Source organism: Eucyclogobius newberryi, unplaced genomic scaffold (genome assembly GCF_026437365.1).
Source record: "Eucyclogobius newberryi isolate DKJ021-1_F unplaced genomic scaffold, fEucNew1.0.hap1 SCAF_20, whole genome shotgun sequence".
Lineage (NCBI taxonomy): Eukaryota > Metazoa > Chordata > Actinopteri > Gobiiformes > Gobiidae > Eucyclogobius > Eucyclogobius newberryi.
This window is the reverse complement of record NW_027315835.1, coordinates 19,223,494-19,245,458: the sequence shown is the minus strand read 5'-3', so window position 1 is coordinate 19,245,458 and position 21,965 is coordinate 19,223,494. Positions and strand designations below refer to the sequence as shown.

The window sequence follows — 21,965 nt, the reverse complement described above, 5'->3', positions numbered from 1 at the left end:
GGGTGAACGTGAGAGAGAACGTGAGAGTGAACGTGAGAGTGAACGTGAGAGTGAACGTGAGAGTGAACGTGAGAGAGAACGTGAGGGTGAACGTGAGAGAGAACGTGAGGGTGAACGTGAGAGTGAACGTGAGGGTGAACGTGAGAGAGAACGTGAGAGTGAACGTGAGAGTGAACGTAAGAGTGAACGTGAGAGTGAACGTGAGAGAGAACGTGAGAGAGTACGTGAGAGTGAACGTGAGGGTGAACGTGAGGGTGAACGTGAGGGTGAACGTGAGAGTGAACGTGAGAGTGAACGTGAGGGTGAACGTGAGAGTGAACGTGAGGGTGAACGTGAGGGTGAACGTGAGAGTGAACGTGAGAGAGAACGTGAGGGTGAACGTGAGAGTGAACGTGAGAGAGAACGTGAGGGTGAACGTGAGGGTGAACGTGAGAGTGAACGTGAGAGAGAACGTGAGGGTGAACGTGAGAGTGAACGTGAGGGTGAACGTGAGAGTGAAAGTGAGAGTGAACGTGAGAGAGAACGTGAGGGTGAACGTGAGGGTGAACGTGAGAGTGAACGTGAGGGTGAACGTGAGAGTGAACGCGAGAGTGAACGTGAGGGTGAACGTGAGCGTGAACGCGAGAGTGAACGCGAGGGTGACCGTGAGAGTGAACGTGAGAGTGAACGTGAGAGGGAACGTGAGGGTGAACGTGAGAGAGAACGTGAGGGTGAACGTGAGAGTGAACGTGAGAGTGAACGTGAGAGTGAACGTGAGGGTGAACGTGAGGGTGAACGTGAGAGTGAACGTGAGAGAGAACGTGAGGGTGAACGTGAGAGTGAACGTGAGAGTGAACGTGAGAGAGAACGTGAGGGTGAACGTGAGGGTGAACGTGAGAGTGAACGTGAGAGTGAACGTGAGGGTGAACGTGAGAGAGAACGTGAGGGTGAACGTGAGAGTGAACGTGAGAGTGAACGTGAGAGTGAACGTGAGGGTGAACGTGAGAGTGAACGTGAGGGTGAACGTGAGGGTGAACGTGAGAGTGAACGTGAGGGTGAACGTGAGGGTGAACGTGAGAGAGAACGTGAGGGTGAACGTGAGGGTGAACGTGAGAGTGAACGTGAGAGAGAACGTGAGGGTGAACGTGAGAGTGAACGTGAGGGTGAACGTGAGGGTGAACGTGAGAGTGAACGTGAGAGTGAACGTGAGAGAGAACGTGAGGGTGAACGTGAGGGTGAACGTGAGAGTGAACGTGAGGGTGAACGTGAGAGTGAACGCGAGAGTGAACGTGAGGGTGAACGTGAGCGTGAACGCGAGAGTGAACGCAAGGGTGACCGTGAGAGTGAACGTGAGAGTGAACGTGAGAGTGAACGTGAGGGTGAACGTGAGGGTGAACGTGAGAGTGAACGTGAGAGTGAACGTGAGGGTGAACGTGAGAGAGAACGTGAGGGTGAACGTGAGAGTGAACGTGAGAGTGAACGTGAGGGTGAACGTGAGAGTGAACGTGAGAGAGTACGTGAGAGTGAACGTGAGAGTGAACGCGAGGGTGAACGCGAGGGTGAACGTGAGAGTGAACGTGAGAGTGAACGCGAGAGAGAACGCGAGAGTGAACGTGAGGGTGAACGTGAGAGTGAACGTGAGAGTGAACGTGAGAGTGAACGTGAGGGTGAACGTGAGAGTGAACGGGAGAGTGAACGTGAGAGTGAACGTGAGGGTGAACGGGAGAGTGAACGTGAGAGAGTACGTGAGAGAGTACGTGAGAGTGAACGTGAGAGTGAACGTGAGGGTGAACGTGAGGGTGAACGTGAGAGTGAACGGGAGAGTGAACGTGAGAGTGAACGGGAGAGTGAACGTGAGAGAGTACGTGAGAGAGTACGTGAGAGTGAACGTGAGAGTGAACGCGAGGGTGAACGTGAAAGTGACCGTGAGAGTGAACGTGAAAGTGACCGTGAACGTGAGAGTGAACGTGAGGCTGAACGAGAACGTGAAAGTGACCGTGAACGTGAGGGTGAACGAGAACGTGAGAGTGAACGTGAGAGTGAACGTGAGAGTGAACATGAAAGTGACCGTGAAAGTGCCTTTGTTCTGTCTTATGTTGCCGCGGCTGTGATATGATAAAGAGGAATAAGGTGGTGGACTGCATTACTTTTCTGGTGAAGGGTGAACCTGCTTTGCCTAGAATGTCCCACATAATGTCATGTGACTTCTAGAAAAGTTACACCGTGTACCTTTAAGTGAACTAGGACACAAACTGTTTTTGTGCATATTTTGAATACAAACACAGAAATTAGTGGCCCTGTCGTCAGGATGCAGACATTTGTATTCTCTGCTGATGTTCAGTTGTATTCTAACGTCACACCGTATCAGATTTAACCTCATATCTCTGATCATTATGAAATTAGCCCTCACTGAGCACCAGCCTCAGCTCACCTGCGGCTGCCTGGGCCCCCCTCGCCCCCCATGAGGCCTTTAAGCTCAGAGACGGACGATGTTAATCAGAGCTGGCGTCTCTGTGCTGTGCTGTGCTGGTCTCATAAAGTTGTCAGTCAGTCTGATGAGTAACAGCCCTCATTGCTCCACGAGGAGGAAACAAGAGAATACACACCGTCAGAGCCATGTCTGCCGCTGTCACATCACTGCCAGGGCTTTTATTTAAAACCAACACTGTCACTGGTGTTTATGTGCGGTCAGAGAATACACAGCCAACAAACTAATTCTAAATCATTTTCTACATGACAACTATGAATACAGCCTCCAAGGAAATGTCACAAGAGTATTATAAGAACAAAACACACTAAAAACAGAAACTGGGCTTCTTTTAGCAGAACACAAACTGAATTTAAGCCACTCCTGACATAAAACATAAAACAATATTAGGTAAGCCCCATCTCTCAATACAAACACCATATAGTTAGGTTTGGAGTAGAAAAATACACATACTGTATAACATTTTAGGGACATAATTTAGCTGCAATAAAAGTAGAATTAAGAAGTAGAAATGACAACCCAGACGAGTACATTGACAGCAAAGGCAAACATTTAGACGTGATCTACACTTTCCATAAGCATCGTCTCCACCATCTTGGGCAAAAACACTTCCAGAAAATGGAAGAAGTCTTGAAAGTCTCCAGCTGAGTCTCGGATGGGCTGAAACTTTAGCAGCGTGCTCGTGCTCTCCGTCGCCACCACCACCTGAGGCCGAAGTTTGAACTGCAGTGGCTCTTTAAGCTCTGGCTCCTTCTCCGTGATGTGAGATGTGACCTGCGTCTCCAGCTCCACACAGCTGCCCTCTGCTTTGGCCTCGGAGTCTTTGATCAGCTCTCGCCTCACTTTCCTCCTCCCCGCCCACACCATGTGCCATTGCTCCCACAGCCAGGGAGACAGCGTGGTGCGCCCCCTTTTGGACAACCTTGGCTTCTTGCCCTGAGGCGACACGCCGTCTTCGCTGTCGGACGACAGTGGTCTTTTGGCTACCGTATTTGGAGCGGGCTCAACAGAAGACTCCACGCTGAAACCGCTGTCATCCAGAGACGAGTTCAGCGCTTCCACCTCATCACCTGCGTCAAGAATCTCAGGAGCAGAGACAAGGTGACACTTGAGAATGTTCAAGAAAATGCCCTCAACAACAGCACAAACTCTCTGAAACCACAGCAAGGTGAAGGCGTCCTTGGCAAAGTGCTGTTGATTACGGAGGTCTCCTGGGAGCACGTCTGATTTGAAGGGAATACTGATTGTGAGCAGCTCGGCTCGGGCCTGCCGCGCCTCGCCGTGGGGGGTGAGCAGGCGCACCAGCCCCCACGACTTCCCCTTGTTGGATTTGCTCTGGTACTGCAGGCTGCGGCAGTACTTCTCCGCCTCCTGGCACTCCTTCTGAAAACTGCGAGCTGTGCGGTCGTTTAGGTTCCCGGCAACATTGTGGGAAAGCTCAAACGGGTCCAAAATATTCATAGGGCCAATTTTGGGGCCACCCCGATGAGGTTTAGATGCTGAATCTTCTTGCATGGCTTCGTCTGCTTCTTTCTGACACGTTTCAACTGGGACTGACTGGCCAGTTCTTAGTGAAATGACACTTGAGGCAAATTCAAACTTGGCATAGAAGCTGAAGAATCCGGCGAGTAGGCCACCTATGAACACAATATGCAGGAGGTATATTAGCATTATAAAGACATAGTGGGATACATGGGGTAAAAATGAACGTCACTAACAAAGGTCTTGAGTGTTTTTGCTCGGCGGCACAGCAATGGCTTGAGTGGGGAATGTACAGTCCCAGCTCTCGATGACACACTCCTCCTCCTCACCTGAAAACAAAAAGCAGGGAATAAATAACTCACTACCTCTTGAACACATCAGAGCGCAAACACCAGAGAGACACCTACAGGCCATGTGTTTGAGCTGGTCTACAGTGGGCAGGACTGGAGGGTTACAGTTCTGCAGGTAGAAAATCACCAGAAGTGTCAGGGCATAGTTGTTGAGCAGAGGGCCCGCTCCACTGGGGTTTCCTACACGGACCGACAGAAAGAAGGAGCTGGTTTAGTTCTCAAAGCTTTATACAGTGAATAATAAATACATGCAACTCATTTCATTTTTTCCATGCATTAAAGATAAATGGAACATTTTGAGACGGGGAAAAATGAATTCTAAAGAGAAAAACGTGTATTTCTTTCCTTCCCGTTTGCTCTTAAACAACTCCTTTCACTTCGTATTGTATATTTTACTTTTTGATTTAGTCACCCTTTTTAATCTGCATGCCAATTTTCTACTCATCATTATTACCTTGTTATATGTTGCATCAAATCACCAAAACACATTTTTAATCCATTTTTTTTTCACAAATAATGTCAATGATGCTTATTCTTAAGTGGCATACATTACTGCATTCACTAGCAAGCTTTCTGTTCAGCCAGTATCACATGTACTTTTACTGACATCTACTGATTACAGAATGAAACAGCAGTGGAACACGTGTGCCTGGAGAGCGACGTACCAGCCAGCTGCTTCTGCTTGGCCCAGAGTCGTACGGTGTAGACCAGATGCCTCAGCCGCTCCTCTGCTCCAGAACACAGCTGAAGGAAGCGGGTGTTCCTCACCGCCAGTCTGCAGCGCAAAAGCCACAGGTCACCATTTTATACACAGTAAAGTGTTGTAAAGGTGCAAAGTGTGAAGCTGACTTGTTGTTAAGGGTGATGTCTCCCTGCAAGTTGAGCTCTCTGTGGTGAAACTTGACCACTGGGAGCCGGGCAGTGCCAACCACCTGAACTTTGTCCACGTTGGGGACACAGCGTTTGAGGATCGCTGCCACGAGGTCCAGAACTTCAGCTGTAGACGATGTGGACAGGTCAATATCGGACAAGATGGAGTCTTCTGATCGGCCATCGTCTGACATGCCCTCCCCAGCCTAAAGAGCAACAAAACATGAGATTAACTTCAAAAAAGGTGAAGCTGTATTATGGAAAACAAAATCTGCCCGTAAAAACGATCACCTGTTCCAAGTTGGCTTTGGCATGAGCTTGGAAGACCTTAGTGTTTTCCAAATCCAAAAACAGGTCCAAATCGCAGGAGTGGATGCCAAACGTGTTGACAGACGATCCAAAAGGTATAATTTGGCTGTCTGTAAATTATATTATATCATTAGAAATATTAAAGTAGATTTTTACAAAGTTAAGAAAAATGTTAAGTTCCATAAACGAGGGAGAAAAGTACAATACCTGGGAAGAACTCGACAAAAACCTCTTGCAGCAGTTGGATTAATAAGCTTCTGGCTTTCTTTTCATTCTCTCCGAGCTGAAAACGCTCTACCATGTACTGCATCTGTGCATTTACCTGTTCAGTGGGGAGTAGGAGTAATCAAATGTATGTATACTTTCAGCATATCATTTATTTTAAACAAAAGACACTTACAGACATCTGATTACAGAGCTCAGGCTTGAGGCGGTCAAAGACTTCTTGCAGGTTCTGGAAGTCATTTTTCTTTTTGGCAATCAACTTAAACTCTTTTTTCTCTCTGGGTTTGACTTTGAGCTTCAGGCCTTTCAGCTGATGCTCATGACAAGTTAAAGCAGTGTTCATGCCGCCACTCTCTTCAAACTGGACAATGGCATAAACCCCCTAAAAGAACAACAAGTCAGTGCTGCTGTATATCACCAGCATTAATAAGGTCTTGTCTGTGCAACTATCAGCCTGACCTTATTTTTGTCCATGATGATATCTGCGATTGGGCCAAAGCGCTGAAAGTACTCAGCCAGATCAGTGTTGGAGATGTCCGGCTTCAGACCGCTGACGAACACGCTGCGCTCCTCCTGGGACTTCCTGGTGGACCTCACAGTGCTGAGAGTCTGGTGTTTGCGCCCTTTCACATGCTGCTCCAAGCTCGACTCTGGGAAAATCAACCAAAAATATCAAAGACCTGATGCAACATGTAAACTATTCAGTTATGACAAAGTATAATCCAATATTATATACATATTTTCAATATGAAATGTTAAGGTATCTAACATTATTAATCCGACGGCACCGCCATGTATATACCTCTGTATCTACCTGCGTTGCACCAATGAAATTTCCCCATGTGGGACAATAAAGGAATATCTTATCTTATCTTATCTTAGAAGGGCAAAGTAAGTTGGCCAGATCATATTTTCTAAAGATGTCACAAATGCTGCCACATAACGTGCACGTGTGCTTGTTTGAGCAAGGATATTACATACTTGTACATACACAAAGGAAATATAGTTGCAGACAATGTATAAATTATGGCACAAGGACAATTAAGGAGTGACTGTATTATACAGGTAATGTATGAGCTCTGTATCATGAGGAATCATTGGTTTTGTGTGTCTTTCACCTGTAAACATGAAATGGTTTGGGGAAGGGGCCTCTAATCTTCCTTTGAGCGCTCACATAATGTTACATGTAAATGTACAATATAAAATAATCAAAAAAGCCCAAATAAACAAAACTTAACTAAAAAAACTAGCACTCATGCCTCACAGCAAGAAGAGTCTGGTGGTCTGCCATGCGTGCATTGCATGTTTCTCTTCGTGTCTGGGTGCAGGACCTCCGGTTTGCCCCATTCACCCAAAACATGCTCCTGAAGTCAAATCCAACAGCAATAAAGTCATGAACCAGGACAAGCTAAAGATCTGCAGGAGTTCTGCTCCTGGCACATTTCCCCACGGGGACAATGACGTGTGCCTTATACCCACGGAACTATTATACCTCACCTGTGACAATGTGTAGACTACATGTTTTATGTTCAAACTTTAGCTAGTTATTACTTATGTGCGGACAAGTGTTTGATGTCCAGATGGGAAGGTAACGTGAAGTGACATTGTCAATATAACATACAGAATACAAGGAAATGCAGCAGGTAAAAAGAAAAGCGTAACATGCTTGCGGGGAACTAAGGCTAACGTCGTTTGTGGCTAAGGAAAAGTTAACCGGATGCATCGTGGGTCAATTAAATGAACACTCACGGTTTGGTATATGGACATTGCATAGGCAGCAATGAAAGCCTTTAGGTGTTGTTTTAATGTCCGCCTCCATGGAGCACGATGTATGAGAGAAATCTAACGCTCAAACTAGTTCGTGCGCAGTCTTCAACACCGCTCCCGCGTCTGCTGCGCGTTTGGCTTTCGGTCCGTCCTCATAACTGGTCCGCGAAGTTCATGTCAATACAATAGTTCCGGTATCAAAACAACATCCGTCAGTAACATTGTAACCTTGCGTAAGCAGATATTTAAACTTGGATAAAACAAGCAAATTTATTTGATGAAAATAATACGTTTTGAAATACAATTGCCATTGGAGTACCTTTATTTTGTGAATAATTGACAGAATAACCCAAATATAATTTTAACCGTAGCTGCCGTTTGAGAACCTGGAATTGTAAACCTTGCAAAAAGATGCCATATTTACAAAATAAAAAACACAGAACGTTCACATATTTAAAAAAAATTTAATGATTTTTTTTTCTATCATAAAATACTTGCAAGATGATCCATGAGTAATACAACTGGCTACAATAGATTTGCAAACGTTTAAGACAAGATTCCCTGCAGTACTTAAAATAAACAGTGCTTTGTTTTTACAAACAAAAATATCTAAAATTAATATAAAAACTAAATATTAAAAGTTCAGATACAAAATTTAGTTCACACCATTTACAAAAGCATTCATTTCTTTGCCGCTCTGCCTCTTCTGGTTTTGGGCTGCGTCTCAGCTTCAGTATTGTCCACAGTGGTCTTTGTGGACTCTTCAGCCACATCAGCTGCTTTCGCCCCTCGCCTGGCTCTCTTGGCGGGCTGGGCTTTTTCCGAGAGATCCTTCTCTTCAGCATTTGTAACGTTACGAGGTACATTGTCAGCCTCATTCTGCTGGGTGGATTTGGTCTTTCTGCCCCGGACAGTCTTCAAGGGAGTAATGTCAATCACTTCCAAATCAGATTTCCACTTGACGGATCTTTTGGATGTTATTGCTTCTACACCGTTGCAGGGTCGAACAGTGGACTCTTCAACACATGCTGGCGTCTTAGCTGTCCTTCTCCCCCTCTTCACAGGCTCAACTGGAACTGCCTCAGAAACTTCCTCTGTGGCCTGAGCAGTGCTCTCCTTGGGGGGGACAACTGTCCCTCTGCAGGCTCTTTTAGCAGGGACAGCAGTTCTACCTCTTCCTCTTGTGGGTTTGACTGGAACAGCGTCATCCTCTGGAGTCTGTTCAGTAATATCCACCTCTGCTGCTCCGAGATCCTCTTTGCCCTTTCTGCCTCTCTTGGGTTTGTCTGTGGCACTGCTCACTGACACCTCTTGAGTGGTTTCTGGGGCGATACCTTCAGCCTCTTTAGGTTTGAGTGCACCTCTCCTGGATTTTGGAGCTGGTGGTACAGCCTTTACTTGTTCAATTGGAGCCTCCTCTGCAGTCTCTGTTATCTGGACATCTTTACTTGGTTCTACAACTTTCCTAGTTCTTCGCATTCTCTTAGGCTCTGTAGATTCTATCTGCGTTGGCTGGTCCTCTTCCTCCAGAGTAGCAGTGTGCTCCCTCTTTCCCTGGACTGAAGTCTGGGATGCACCAGTGGTGTGACTGTTGTCTGCAGGTCTGACCCTTCTCCCTCTTTTAGGCTTCTCTGCAGGAACAGCCTGCTCTGGTTGAGTTTCATTAACAGGCTCACTCTCCACAACAGTGATTTTGGTCTCAGTTTGAGGAGGTTCAGCTGCAGACTTGAGTCCTCTTCTCCCACTTCTGGGTTTTTGAGTGGCAGAAGGTTGCTCCACCTTCAAGTCTTCAACAGTCTCATCCACAGCAGGAGGGCTGGCTTCATCTACAGCACATTTAGCCTCTGGTTGGGGAGGCTCAGCTTGTGTCTTGGCGTTTCTCCCTCTTTTAGGTTTCTCATTGGTCATAGGCAGCTCAAGTTGAGCAGGTTTAGCCTCGACCACAGGCAGCTCACTTATGACTGAAATGATTTCTGGCCTAACAGGGGGCTTTGTTTTTCTCCCTCTTTTGGGTTTTTCCTGAACCATTTCCTCAGTGGGTTCAGAAACACATGTCTGAGGATTTGTTGGTTCTGGGACAGTTTCAGCCACCTGTTGAGTTTCTTCTTGTGGCAAAACTTTGCTTGCGTCTGTGTTTTCTTCCACTTTTCCTCTCCTCGGTTTAACAGCAGTAACTGCTGGAGCTTCAATTTTCTTTCCTCGTCGGCCCCTGACCACAACAGTAGCTGAAACCGCTTCATCTTTTACAGACTCGGCTTCAGCCGGGACAGCCTCCTTCTCAGCTACGGTTTCCATCACTTTGGCCCTCCTGCCTCGGACAGATTTTGCAGAACTTTCAGTGGCGTACTCTTCCTGCTCGTCACTGGGCATCTTTTCATTCAATTCTGAACATAAGAACAATAACATTTTAGAATATACACAACAGAAATTTATTATTCAGAAATACAACAGGAACATACCTTGGGCCTCAGCAGACTGTGCGGTCACGGTGACTTCACATGGCTCAGCAGCTTTCATTTTCCTGCCACGTCTTGGCTTCACAATAGGCTCTTCTGATGCTGCAGATTGTTCCAGTTCCTGGACAGCAGTGTGAGGGTTTGGTTCTGTGGAAATGGTCTCTTCCCTCTGCTCTTGGGGAGATTCCTTAGCAAGTGTTGCCATTCTTGCCTCGACTATGGGCTCCTGGACTTTTCCCTCAAGCTCCTCTGGCAATTTCTCTTCGGAGATCTTTGCGTTCCTACGGCGTGCTGTTTGTCTAGGGACTGAACTCTCAACTTTCTTCCCTCGTCTAGTTTTAATTGGTGCCTCAATCGTTTCTTCAGAAGGACTGGGTTTGTCCTCTACTTCGAGTTCAGGGGCCTTCGCTCTTCGGCCACGAACAGGCTTCATTTCAGCAGCACCATCTTCTTGTACAGACTCCACAGCTGATGACATTTCAGTGACCTCAGCTGAAGTAATAGAGGTGCTCTCCGTTTGCTCCACAATCACTTCTAGAATCACATGAAAACAAATTCACAAAATTGCCAATTATAAAAAAAAAGGTGATTCCTTTAAATGCTAGAGCTTCACTTACCTTCAGTAGCAATAACTGTGTCAACTTCCATTTGGTCAGCTACTGGTTGTTCAATGGTTTCTAAAAATCAAAATATATGCATTTAAGAACATCCCACACTTAAAGATTTTTGGGGGTTAAAAAAAAAAAAAAAAAAAAAAAAATCACAGCATTGATATTAACCTTTGGCGTTTTCATATGTTTGCTCTTCAACTGGCTTCTTCATGAGTTCCTCCAGTCCCTCAAAGTCTTCCACTGGAGCGTTTCCCCTCAGTTGTGGTGACCCCAGGAGTCTCTTAAGGCCAAAGTTCTCCTCGACGGGTTGGCCCTTTTGCTTTGGTGTAGTCATAATTCTCTTCACTCCGGTCAGAAACACCTTCTGCTCAATTGTCTGCTTGGGAGTCAGCAGGAGTTTGCCCCTGATGTCATCGATTGGCTCAGACTTGACTTTTGGAGTCTTCATAATCCTCTTCACTCCAGTCAGACACTCTTGCTGTTCACACTTCTCTGTAGGGGTTTTCTTTAGTTCCTCGGCTGCACTAATGCACTCTGGTTGTTCCACCTTCTGCTCTGGAGTCTTCATGATCATTTTTACAGCTGAGAGGCACTCCGGTGTTTCAATCTCCCGTTTAGGGGTTTTGAGAAGCTTTTCCTGCAAGTCCTCAGCAGGCAGAGCTTTTGCTTTTGGAGTCTGCATGATTTGCTTTTCCCCAGTCAGACACTCTTCCTGCTGCTTAATCTTTTGTTCAGGAGTTTCCACCATCTTTTCTCCTAGGTCCTCAATGAGCTCTACCTTCTCTTTTGGAGTCTTCATGGTGAGTTTGATTGCAGACAAACACTCCGGCTGCTCGAATTTCTGTTTCGGGGTCTTGAGAAGTTTGCCTCTCAGCTCTTCAACAGGTTCAGCCGTTTGTTTTGGCGTCTTCATCTTCTTCACTCCGGTCAGAACCTCTGGAATCTGGGCTTTCTGTTTGGGAGTTCTGGGCGTATTCGCTTTCAACTCTCTGTCCTGTTCAGTGGACTCGCTCTGCATGTCCATGGGAGGAACGTCATCATTAAGCAGCCGTTGTACTGCCTCACTGTTGTATCTTCTGCCTTTAATTGTGGACGCGACGCTCATCGGCGATACAACCATTTCACCTACAATTAAAAAGAGTTAAAGTTTATTTGTAGAGCACAATTCGCACGCGAGGCACTGAACAGGCATGAGGAAAAACTGCACTTACCAGTCTCCTCAGGTGTATTCAGAACAGACGGATCCACCTGTGATTTGTCAATATTTGCCAATGGTGTCCTGGTGGCACTTCTTGCGATTTTGGTTGATCGTCTCTTCTCATTTTTAGGAGTTTTGAACATATCAGAAATCCCTGAACCAAATAAGCAAATTAATATTTCATTTTCTTACAAATAATTTCATTCCATACACCAAAAAAGACCAACTCACCAGTCAAATCCTCATCCATTTTCAGGTTCTTCCTTAGCACTGCTGTGTTGGTGACAATTTTGGGCGGAGCACCTGTATGTGCAGCTTTCAGCCTGTGAGCTCTTCCCACAACTATTGTTGCGGGCGAAGCAGCATGTCCAGTGCTGACATGGTCCACAAGTCGTCGCTTAGGAGTCTAGAAAACAGGAAGTAACAAAGTAGTCAAGAGCATGTTATACTGTCAACCAAGAAGATTCTCTGTGTAGTGGACTTTACCTGTGGTTTGGGAACAGCCTTTTTCTTCATGGTCTTTTTGGCGACTTGTGATTTGGTTGGAACAGCCTGAACTTTAGCTTTACCAAATCTCACAATGTCTGCCCAAGATGCCGTCACTAAAAAAATAAAAACGTTGTGTAAGATGATTAAACAAAATACAGCATTAGCTCCACTTATACACTCAAAGCAGATGCTGGCATTTTGAATATAGCCAGATAATGTGTACCAGTCAGGTCTAATATACCTTTCATGGAGGCTCTAATGCCACTCTTTCTGTGCATCACTTTAGCAGCACTCTTCAGAGCTGGAGTCTTCTTCGTGGAGTTCTTCAGGCTCTTCCTCTTCAGTGGGATTTTAGGAGTGACTGTGACTGACGGGACGGACTCCACCACAACATCTTCAGCGAGTGGAGGCGGTGTGCTGATACGAGACACAGAAAAACGCCCTCGCACTTTTGGAGTCTGATCCGCTTCAACAGAGCCGGATGATTTTCTCTTTGGTGTTCCTTCGGTGGAGGACGACAACTTGCGCTGTGGTTTATTCTTCGGAGTTTCAGGTTTACTTGGGACAGGAGACTTGGCAGGAGTAGATTTGACAGATTTAGGAGAGGGCGTCTTAGGGGAAGCCTTCTTGGGAGTAGCAACCTTTGCAGGGGATGGGGATTTTGGACTTTTGGGGGCCGCTTTCTTAGGGGTTATAGACTTTCCAGGTGAAGGGGATTTGGGAGTCAGAACTTTCTGGGCAGGTGACTTGGCTTTGGGGGAGGCCTTTGTTGGGGTGGTAGACTTCTTTCCAGGTGAAGGAGATTTTGATTTGGGAGACTTGGGAGGCGTTTTTGGAGAAGCACTCTTGGCACCAGGGGATTTCTTGGGTGAAGGAGTCTTCTTTTTAGCAGGACTCTTTACTTTTGGGCTTTCACACTCCTAAAGACAAAGACAGTGATTAACAGTCTGAGTGCAGTACAAAACATTGTGATGGTGTGCGTTTGTGAGGAAATGCAGCACAAGTTTTACCTTAAGCAACCCAATCACAGAGGCCCGTCTGAGCAATGACTGTTTCGGTTTATAAAGAGACAGGCTTCTTCGGGGTGTGGCCCCTTTGCGCAAAGGCGAGTCGGGAGGCAGACGCTTGTCAAATAACTCTGGAATCAATTGATTGCCAAAAGACACCCTCTTCCTCTTCATCCGTTGTGAGGGCAGATCAGCAGCAAGCTCCTCACTCTTGCGTTTTTTTGACTTCCCTATGGATCATGATAGCACAGTTAAAACAGTGATGAGATTAAAGCATCGTAAATGTTATGAATGAATATTTACTTTTTTCCGAGCTTTTAGGAGTCGTCTTCCCGGTGTCAGTTTTTGCAGGAGATCCCACTTGTTTCTCCGCAGACACAGGGGATGCGGTCTCTTTGCTCTTCCTTCTTGATGGGGACTTTTGAGCTCCAGAGATTTGCTCAACAGCATCACTCACAGTGTACCTCTGTGGGGTAGTGCGGCGAGGGGAGGCGATGACAGCCGGCGTGGCATCTGGTTCGGCGAGTTGAACAGAGCGCCTCTTCTTGACCGACTTCGGAGTTGCATCTCCAGCCTGTGCCTCAACTTGAGTCATGGAATCTGCTTCTTTGGGTGCATCTTTAGCTTCCACAACAGGACTGGGATCGCCTTTTCTGGCAAATTGTGGCCTTGGTGTGCAAAGCCTAGATGGAGTCTGCAGGACACTGACCGAAGACTTGCGGGGGGTCTTCACATCAAGAGATTGTTTGATCATTTGATACAAATCACTGAAAGGCGATGCGATTTGGTTTTCCTCTTTGGACTCCAACTCCTGTGTCTTGTCCAGAGACCGCTGAATATTGTCAATGTTGGTTCCATCTTTTAAATGTGGGTCTATAATGAGAAAAGATGTTATAATATTTACCAGGACAACACTCAAAACCGTTTCAGGCCAGTAATTTCAACATCTGCTCACCAACTGCAGCTTTCTTCACTTTTCCTCCAACAGATGATCTCTTTTTCGGTGTTGGTGGAGGAGGATACTCAAACCTACAGTCAGATTATTATTATTACCACAGATAAATTAATTAATTTAACCATTTGTTGGAAAAGGTCAAAACAAACCTAAAAGAACGATCAATAATAGTTATTACATCTCCATGTTTTAGACGCTCAGACTGCTGCAAAGCCTCTCCATTCACTTGGGTTGGATTCACAGAGCTTAGATTTGTCAAAATTACCTGTGTAGACCAAAAAAAAAATACAAAAAGGTGTTAAAAATAATGCCAAATTATATATATATATATATATATATATATATATATATATATATATATATATATATATATATATATATATATATATATATATATATATATATATATATATATATATATATATAAATAAATTTAAGTAAAAGTTGATTTAATGTTACCTCTTTGTTTTCATTCAGATCAATCCTGCAGTGTTCCTTAGAAACCTGAGGGAGCTGAATGCGAATGTCACAGTCCGGCTTCCTGTGACAAAGACAAAAGAAACACCTCACATTAAAGCACTGGACCATGAAGCTACACTCAAGTTTAAACGTGTGACGTCAGCGATCGAGGCTCCTCCTTCAAACAATGACTTTACTACACATCTGTCCCTCGTGTTAGTCAAGTATTTCTTTGAACTATTCAAAAAGAGCACGTGGTTTCTCACCTTCCAAACATACAAGAGGCAGTGAGGGGGAACTCTGTGCCGTCTCCCCCGCTCCTCTTCAACACTACGACCTTCCCGTGTAATGGCATCTTTATCCCGTTACCTGGCTACAGTAAATATATTAATATATATAATAATATCATAAAAAGAAACAAAACACACACATAACTGCTATGTGATTAAGGGTCAATAGAATAAGCCTAACCCTATCGGTGCAATAATGGGTAAACATAATAAAGGGTCATAAAATGTAACTATAAGTAATGCGCCAAACACGTTTACATATTAAATAATTCCGTTTTTAGATTACATGTGTCGTAATAACTCGTGTAACCTATATCCTTTCACAAGAGCATGAACAATTAACTAGAATAACTCGGTTTCTAGCATCAAAATGTGAAATCCGTGTGAAACAAACGATGACACATGGGAACATTTGAACAGCCTTGTAAATAAGCTATTTACGCGACGATTTCTTACCTGTAAACCGTTCTAAAACCTCTGACGATCCATAAAACGATCCCGCGTGTGGCAAACGTACGTGTTGCTGCTAAAACATGTCCTAATAAAAGCACTAATCTGCTACAGCAATGGTGCTCTGCGACGAACGGCTAAGAAGATATTTCAGTACTACAACTCCGCTAGTGCGTCCTTTACCCGGAAGACAGGGTGATATCACTCCGCCAGTACTAAAACGTGCACCAAACTTTCTAAATAAAATGGTTGCACGGAATGTTTGAAGCCTTGCATGACATTCTGTTCCTTTGTTTACAGATACTTACTTCGTTTTATCAATTTTTGTCTGTTTTTTTTAACAGTTTGGCCGCAGACGGACTATTTTGTTTACACTTTTGGCGGATGAACACTCTACAAATCTGTGAATAGTGATTTGAAAATTTTCGAAATTCCGCGCGAAGCGGTCCGATTGGTTCAACGTCACTACTACGCAAAAGAAGGCGGGGCATGTTTACCACGGTAGATATGACTTTTCTCTCTGATGTCGTGACAATTTAAACACGGCATTTATCTTTAAGTCTGCATCAATTACTCCGGAACTTCGTGGCGCTTTGATTAGTTTGCGGCCTTCTACAATAATATAATACACTAACAGTGTTATTTTTGGATCGCTTCTGATAAATAATTATGAGCCTCAAAAAAGAAGGGAAGGGCTCAAACCACCGCTGTGGGGGATTGTTATATTCTACCTAAGCATAAACACATTGACCCTGTCACCCAAAACCCTGTTAATATATTCTAATGTTGTGGTGTTTGTATTCTCTTATGGTTCATGTTTTTCAAATTGTGACTTTATTTTTGCTTGTGGCAAATATTTGTCATGGTTTTATTCTGGTGAATTTGCAGTTTCACATTTTAAAAATTAAAGTTGAAAATTCTGCAGTTCTAAAATAGAATCCCTCAAGCGAATATAAAAAATGTAGACAATTTACACACAACTGACACATTTTTCTGATAAAAACAGTAATTTTCTGTTATGTTATTAATTATTAGTTTTTTTTAAACTATTCTGTAATTTACATCGATTTTTTGATTCTTTTAGAATATAGTTGCTAGGTAACAGTTATGGAATTACCTCTACCTATGTCACATATGCAGCTTATGTCCAACCAGGTAGTACAATTATAAACTTAACCAAAATTGTCAAAAATAGCAACATTAATGTGAACTTAATGTTCACAAAATGAAATTTGTATATGAAATGTGTAGTTTAACACTTTAACTCCTCTTAACTCTTAATCACTTGGTACCCATTTTGTACTTATTGCGAAACACACACACAAAAAACACTCATATAAATCATTATTAAATGTTTATTTTATTTTTATTTTTTGTTGTTTTGTCTTTTTTTTTCAAAGTCGCTGGATAATTTTGACAAAATTTGCAACACATTTCATACTTCCCAAGCTGATGTTGTGTATGTTGCTGTTCCAGATCAGCTGTGGAGGGAAAGGTTGTGCGCCGTTCTGGACCGATAAAAATACTAAAATGATGAAAGCAGCTTTGACCGTTCAAATAAAAATAACAGACATGTGATTCAGAGAGAGAAGAGTCTCCACACTGGCATCCTGTGGTCGGGGGTCAGTGTCTCTGCGAGTGATTACGATAGGGGCTCAGTAGCAGTGTGTGTGAACGTGTGCATTTGTTGTGAGAAACAGGGTTGAGAAGGTGCAGCACAGAACAAAACTAAGAAACAGGCCAGGCACACAAAATGATTCCTTCCTGAGACATTGGCGTGTGTACAGTAACGACGGTCTGGACAAATGCATGTTTCTAATGGTGAAGGCGTTTTGGCTTTAAGTGAATCACAGGGTGTGAGGTTGCTCTGGGTCTGGCATCAAAAGTCACAGGTTTCTGGGGGAGGAGAGACATCACATTTTGGACCTTCACTTTGCCTGGACCACTGACAAAAGCAGAGGGATCACAACAATCGTTTTCCTCTTCCACAAAACATCACCGATTAATTTATAGAACTACGGAGAATCACTTGTGTTTATTACAGTGTGTATGTACACCACTCTTCACATTTCCTCTTTAAAGCTGCAGCAGGTTAAAAGCAGCTCCCTCGCCGCCGTCTGAAAAGTCTCGTCCTGCTACATGGCCAAAAGCTATGCCCCGACTGGAGTGCTACTTTGTGTACTGTATTCAACAAATGGGTTTTGAAAGTGAAGGGATTGGTAGAAACGTCAGTGAAAGCCACATTCTGAACAGCCAGTGATTGGTTAAAAAGGCCTGTCCAGTATTTTTGTAGGACACGAGACATTAAAGAATTTCCTTCAGCAAATGTGCTCAAAATGTATTTTCTTGTCTTGAAACACAAACCTATAAACAAATCACATAAAAGGTATTCTTAAAAAAATCAGGTGAAGCCTAAACTCTTCATAGTTTTAAAGAAATTAATACAGCTTATATACACACACTCAAAGGCTACTTAAAATACACCTTGATCATGAATCTTCATTCATCTGTTTTCTTGAAAAGGACCTGTGACCATATCATACAACCAAGTTCATACAATCATTTTTCAATCCAACCTGGAATAGGAGGTGATATTCATTGCGACTTGTTTTCTGTGCACATTTGAGTGTGTGTGCGTGTTTCAATCTGTGTATGCACCATAAAGTCAAATATCAATGCTTTCTGTTAATCATGTACAAATGTGCTAAAACTGAAACATCTCTCAATACTCTCGATGGTATGAAAAGATTGAAACAGTGAAGAATACAACAACTTCTAATCTCAGAAAACATGTCCCCACTTCACCTGCCGCCTTCTCCTGGACACAACAATCCCAACAGTTTCTTAGCTTTTCTATATATATTTATATATCTTTTGTACGAAATCTGTTCTGAAGTTGGGAAAAGAAGCCCCACAGTCTTTTGAGGAGGAAGGGTCTTCTCCAGTCCCAAGCTTGCAGTTGCAGTCTGTCGAGGATTACAACAAAAAGTGTCTTGTGTTTGCAGAGTCTGTATGCATTGTCTTTAAAGAATGACCCTGGGATGACCTGTCCCAGTGTGGCATCCTGCTTGAGCTGGTGTGCACTGCGGAACATTCAATCTCTATAGTGAAGGACAGGGGGCATCAACAGCGTTCATGTGGTCCGTCCCGGCCCTCACCTCCACAGTGTTCCTGAATGAGGGGAATTGATTAGGACGTGCAAGAGGTTTATTCGTGAGGTGGATCAAGGCCTTCTGAGAGCCGCCCTGGGACCATCTCGGGCAGGACAGAGCGCCATGTGGATAGTTATTTTTAAGTCCATGAGGTCTATGGTGATTGTGTAGCCGGGCTGCTTTGGGCGGAGCTGGGGGACAGACTGGGACTGCAGCTCCCTGGAGGGGCCCCAGAGGCTCGGGCCCCTGCTGCTCCGCTCTCCAAGCCCTCAGAGTTCTCCAACATCTCCTGGATGAGAGGAGGCATTGAACCAGGGATCTCCATCTTCAGAGTGATGACACGCTCAGCACCTGCAGACACAACACAGAGCGTCAGTGTCTCCTATTCAATTACAGGACTACCACCTCGGAATGAACGCAAATTTTGTCTGCCCAAGTAAAAAGATCTTCAACAATTAGTGTTTGAGTAACCGTCACCAGTGCTCCCAGTCTCAACACATACCTTTAGCGCTGATGCTTCTCAGATCTGTGATTTTCATGAGCATCTTGGGAAACATGTGCGGTTTGTGGGGCCTCCTTTTCCTGACATAAATCTTAAGCGCCTCCAAAAGTGGCTCCTGCAAAACGTCCACCTTATCTGCCTGCTCCAGGTCCTGCCGATCTGTGGAACAAAGAACCAATTAACATGGGATGTGTAATAACCACCGTTTCTCACTAGGTGGTGCTCAAGGCACGTGAATCATTAGATAGCTGCTTTTTAATGTTTGCTGCATTGCATGGAGTGTACTTTATAGAAGATTCTGAGGTTTTATAAGCTCAACATTTAATACATTTTCTGCATATTTGATATGTTTTATATGTACCTCCACATAGCAAACAGATTGCACTGAGCAGTCCTGTCTCTGCGTCATCCATCTCCAGAGGAAGGAGCTGGTTGGCAAAGGCAAAAACTAAGTCTGTGAGCGGCCCAAAGCCAGCGTTGTGCATCTGGGTCCTGTTTAACGTGAGTCCATCGGAGAAGGTCATTGTGTCTTGCTCTGGCGTGTAGCGTGTACAAATCCTCAATATCTGAACACACAATTAGACAGCGTTGCGTTAGAAGAGGTCAACACAAAAACATGACTGGTTAAAAGTGCTTTGGTTCACACCAGGATGTCCAGACAGGCCGCTTTGAGCAGAGTGATTTGGTCTGCTATGGTGAGCGTTGTGAAACCGGGCAACTGCTTGGCAAACTCCACAGTTTTAATAATACATTTGGTGGAGAGCTCGCTGAATTTGTCCCATAGGTCAACATCCAAGGAGACGCGTCGTTCTGAGCTGTTAGTCTGGAACAAAAAGGTGGACGAGTTAGATGAGCAGATCCTAATATTCCACAGATGCAGAGATTGTGTGCGTGATGCCCACCGTAGTGTATTTCCCCAGCTGGCAGAGGGAGGGGAAGGTCTCCTTATGCGCCTTTCGAACCCGGTCGATCATCTGCTCTGTGTCTGGACTCAGGACATAGCTCTCTGTGCACTCTTGCTTCTTTTCATCCTTCTTCTTCTTGTTCCTGTCATTCCTCACTGCTGTGGGGACGAAAATCAACTGTTAATGACAACAAATATCACATATATACTGCTTATTAGCAATAAAACACACAAAAAACTGCTTTTTGTAAAAGAAAAATGCAGAAATCAGCCTTTTTACTCCAGGACTAGTAAAAAATGCACATACATTTACTTTTGAGCACTGGTCAAATGTGATATTTATCCTTAACTGTTGGTACCACTTTGAGCCACAACACTTAAGCTCCGGTGCATATTCAGAGTATTTCTTCCACCCTTGTGCAGCAGTCCAAGGTAAATCTAGATAAGGCTCAGTTATCTCTAAGAAAGGAGTGTTTGCAGCCAGAGCAACCGTCCTTGTTATCCAATGGTCTAAGATGAATGTCGTGTGGCAGCTCCAGTGCACTGAAGGCCTATGGTAATGGTGGAACAAAAAACTCTTGAAATAATCCAGCGCTCTTTTCCTCTGGGCGATCGGGCTGAGAATATGTGCGCCCCAAATGACAAAACACACCAGGCGGGGTGTTTAGCATGGGAATCCCATTACGGCTGGGATCCATTTCTTGAGGCCGATTGGCGCTGAGGTGCAGTTTAGCGCAGACTCGCCTGTGTGTGTGTCTGAGTTAAGACTGGGGGTGGCTGCTGGGCGAGGGGTGCCACTTGATAAATAGTGGTGGGGGATGGAGCTATCCATAAGGCTGACAAATTGCCACAGCTTTCATTAGGGGTCCCGGCTAATCTAATAACATAATATGACAAATATCCTGCCTCTAATGGTTTTAAAAGGACTCTGGCTGCTGAGCCCAGAGCAAAAGACGGGGAAAAGAAAGATTCCAGCTTTCTCTTCCTGCTCACTTTATACTTTATAGCACACTCCCTGTTGGCAGCGTCGGTAGCCTTACATTTTATGGTCACCATCTTGCCTTGAAAACTGCTCTGGTTCATGATTTAAATTATTCCTGTTTCCTAATCTCACTCCCATCGCCCTTTTCATCTGTGCTGCCTCCAGCGACGCCAGCTCCCCGGTCACCGACCTGAGACCAGATTTTTCTTGTCTTAATCCTAATGTTGACTATTAGGGTGTCTCTCTCTGTGTCTCTCTCTGTGTCTCTCTCTGTGTCTCTCTCTGTGTCTCTCTCTGTGTCTCTCTCTGTGTCTCTCTCTGTGTCTCTCTCTCTGTCTCTCTCTCTGTCTCTCTCTCTGTCTCTCTCTCTGTCTCTCTCTCTGTCTCTCTCTCTGTCTCTCTCTCTGTCTCTCTGTGTCTCTCTGTGTCTCTGTCTGTGTGTTGATGGGAGATCAGTGTGTGACACAGGGACCTGGCTCGGAGCCAAGGAGAGACGCACGCACTTCTCAACACTTCAGCTCATTCATCAGACCTCAACAGGCGTCCTGCTGCAGAACATGGACTCATGGGAGCGTCCAGAGCTGCTGGAGCAAATGTCAAACAGCAGTTTTCACACTCTTTTAGGATGAGCTCTCCAAATGCGCTTGGAACACGGTGAAATATGGTATAATAAAATAAATAAATTATTACACCATTTTATTTTAAGAGCAAGAGCAGTTAAGACAACAAGTCAAAATGTTGTCCGTAAATAAACTGTATTTACACATAAAGTGAGTGCTTGGTGTGTATTGGGTGTAAGCCCTGGTCATTGGGCCACTGTCTGAGGGGGGGGGACAAAGAGGACCGCAACACAGTCAATGTCCAATTAATTCACAAATAAATATGGGGCATCCCTAGCGCACAGACATTACGCGGCCTGACAAATTGGCAGCACAATCATAAGCCGCACAACACAATTTAATGAAGTCATTAAAGAACTATTAGGCGAGACTGGCGATCTGTCATGGCGAATTGCCACATGCAATAACTTGGGGGGAGGA

The 21,965-nt window shown here is 44.6% G+C and overlaps 3 protein-coding genes across 4 annotated transcripts in view; all 3 read right to left on the bottom strand.

Moving 5' to 3' along the window:
* Nucleotides 1-2,700: 2,700 nt before the first annotated feature.
* Nucleotides 2,701-7,639, bottom strand: tut1 (terminal uridylyl transferase 1, U6 snRNA-specific). The gene is made up of 10 exons (XM_072456252.1): nt 7,453-7,639; nt 6,163-6,353; nt 5,879-6,085; nt 5,686-5,800; nt 5,461-5,588; nt 5,149-5,375; nt 4,965-5,074; nt 4,357-4,479; nt 4,186-4,278; nt 2,701-4,104 (listed from the first exon to the last, which is right to left on the bottom strand). The coding sequence occupies exons 1-10, from the start codon at nt 7,520-7,522 to the stop codon at nt 3,020-3,022; spliced, it is 2,349 nt and encodes a 782-aa protein (XP_072312353.1). The 5' UTR covers nt 7,523-7,639; the 3' UTR covers nt 2,701-3,019.
* Nucleotides 7,640-7,844: 205 nt separating this feature from the next.
* mki67 (marker of proliferation Ki-67) lies at nt 7,845-15,523 on the bottom strand. The gene is made up of 15 exons (XM_072456106.1): nt 15,392-15,523; nt 14,912-15,014; nt 14,646-14,727; nt 14,336-14,451; nt 14,187-14,260; nt 13,535-14,104; nt 13,235-13,461; nt 12,466-13,144; nt 12,222-12,337; nt 11,967-12,141; nt 11,749-11,889; nt 10,706-11,662; nt 10,544-10,603; nt 9,930-10,460; nt 7,845-9,854 (listed from the first exon to the last, which is right to left on the bottom strand). Exons 2-15 carry the CDS (start codon nt 14,998-15,000, stop codon nt 8,152-8,154), a joined length of 5,520 nt encoding a protein of 1,839 aa, XP_072312207.1. The 5' UTR covers nt 15,001-15,014; nt 15,392-15,523; the 3' UTR covers nt 7,845-8,151.
* A 1,203-nt stretch (nt 15,524-16,726) lies between these two features.
* Nucleotides 16,727-21,965, bottom strand: part of raraa (retinoic acid receptor, alpha a) — a 76,787-nt gene continuing 71,548 nt past the window's right edge. For both annotated transcript variants that reach the window (XM_072456911.1, XM_072456910.1), the window contains exons 4-8: nt 19,942-20,102; nt 19,686-19,862; nt 19,401-19,605; nt 19,040-19,198; nt 16,727-18,888 (exon numbers count right to left, since the gene is read on the bottom strand). In XM_072456911.1, coding sequence (XP_072313012.1) covers nt 18,692-18,888; nt 19,040-19,198; nt 19,401-19,605; nt 19,686-19,862; nt 19,942-20,102 — 899 coding nt within the window. In that variant the 3' untranslated portion in view covers nt 16,727-18,691. The remainder of the gene's footprint in view (nt 18,889-19,039; nt 19,199-19,400; nt 19,606-19,685; nt 19,863-19,941; nt 20,103-21,965) is intronic.

What these genes read in the sequence shown, in the direction of transcription:
- tut1 (XM_072456252.1), bottom strand. Translation starts at nt 7,522, where the DNA reads ATGGAGGCGGACATTAAAACAACACCTAAAGGCTTTCATTGCTGCCTA. An exon ending in TCATCATGGACAAAAATAAG is followed by an intron (nt 6,086 to 6,162) that starts GTCAGGCTGATA and finishes TTGTTCTTTTAG; the next exon opens with GGGGTTTATGCCATTGTCCA. An exon ending in TTTTGTCGAGTTCTTCCCAG is followed by an intron (nt 5,589 to 5,685) that starts GTATTGTACTTT and finishes TATAATTTACAG; the next exon opens with ACAGCCAAATTATACCTTTT.
- mki67 (XM_072456106.1), bottom strand. Translation starts at nt 15,000, where the DNA reads ATGCCATTACACGGGAAGGTCGTAGTGTTGAAGAGGAGCGGGGGAGAC. An exon ending in GCCTCTTGTATGTTTGGAAG is followed by an intron (nt 14,728 to 14,911) that starts GTGAGAAACCAC and finishes TCTTTGTCACAG; the next exon opens with GAAGCCGGACTGTGACATTC. An exon ending in CATTAGAGCCTCCATGAAAG is followed by an intron (nt 12,338 to 12,465) that starts GTATATTAGACC and finishes TTATTTTTTTAG; the next exon opens with TGACGGCATCTTGGGCAGAC.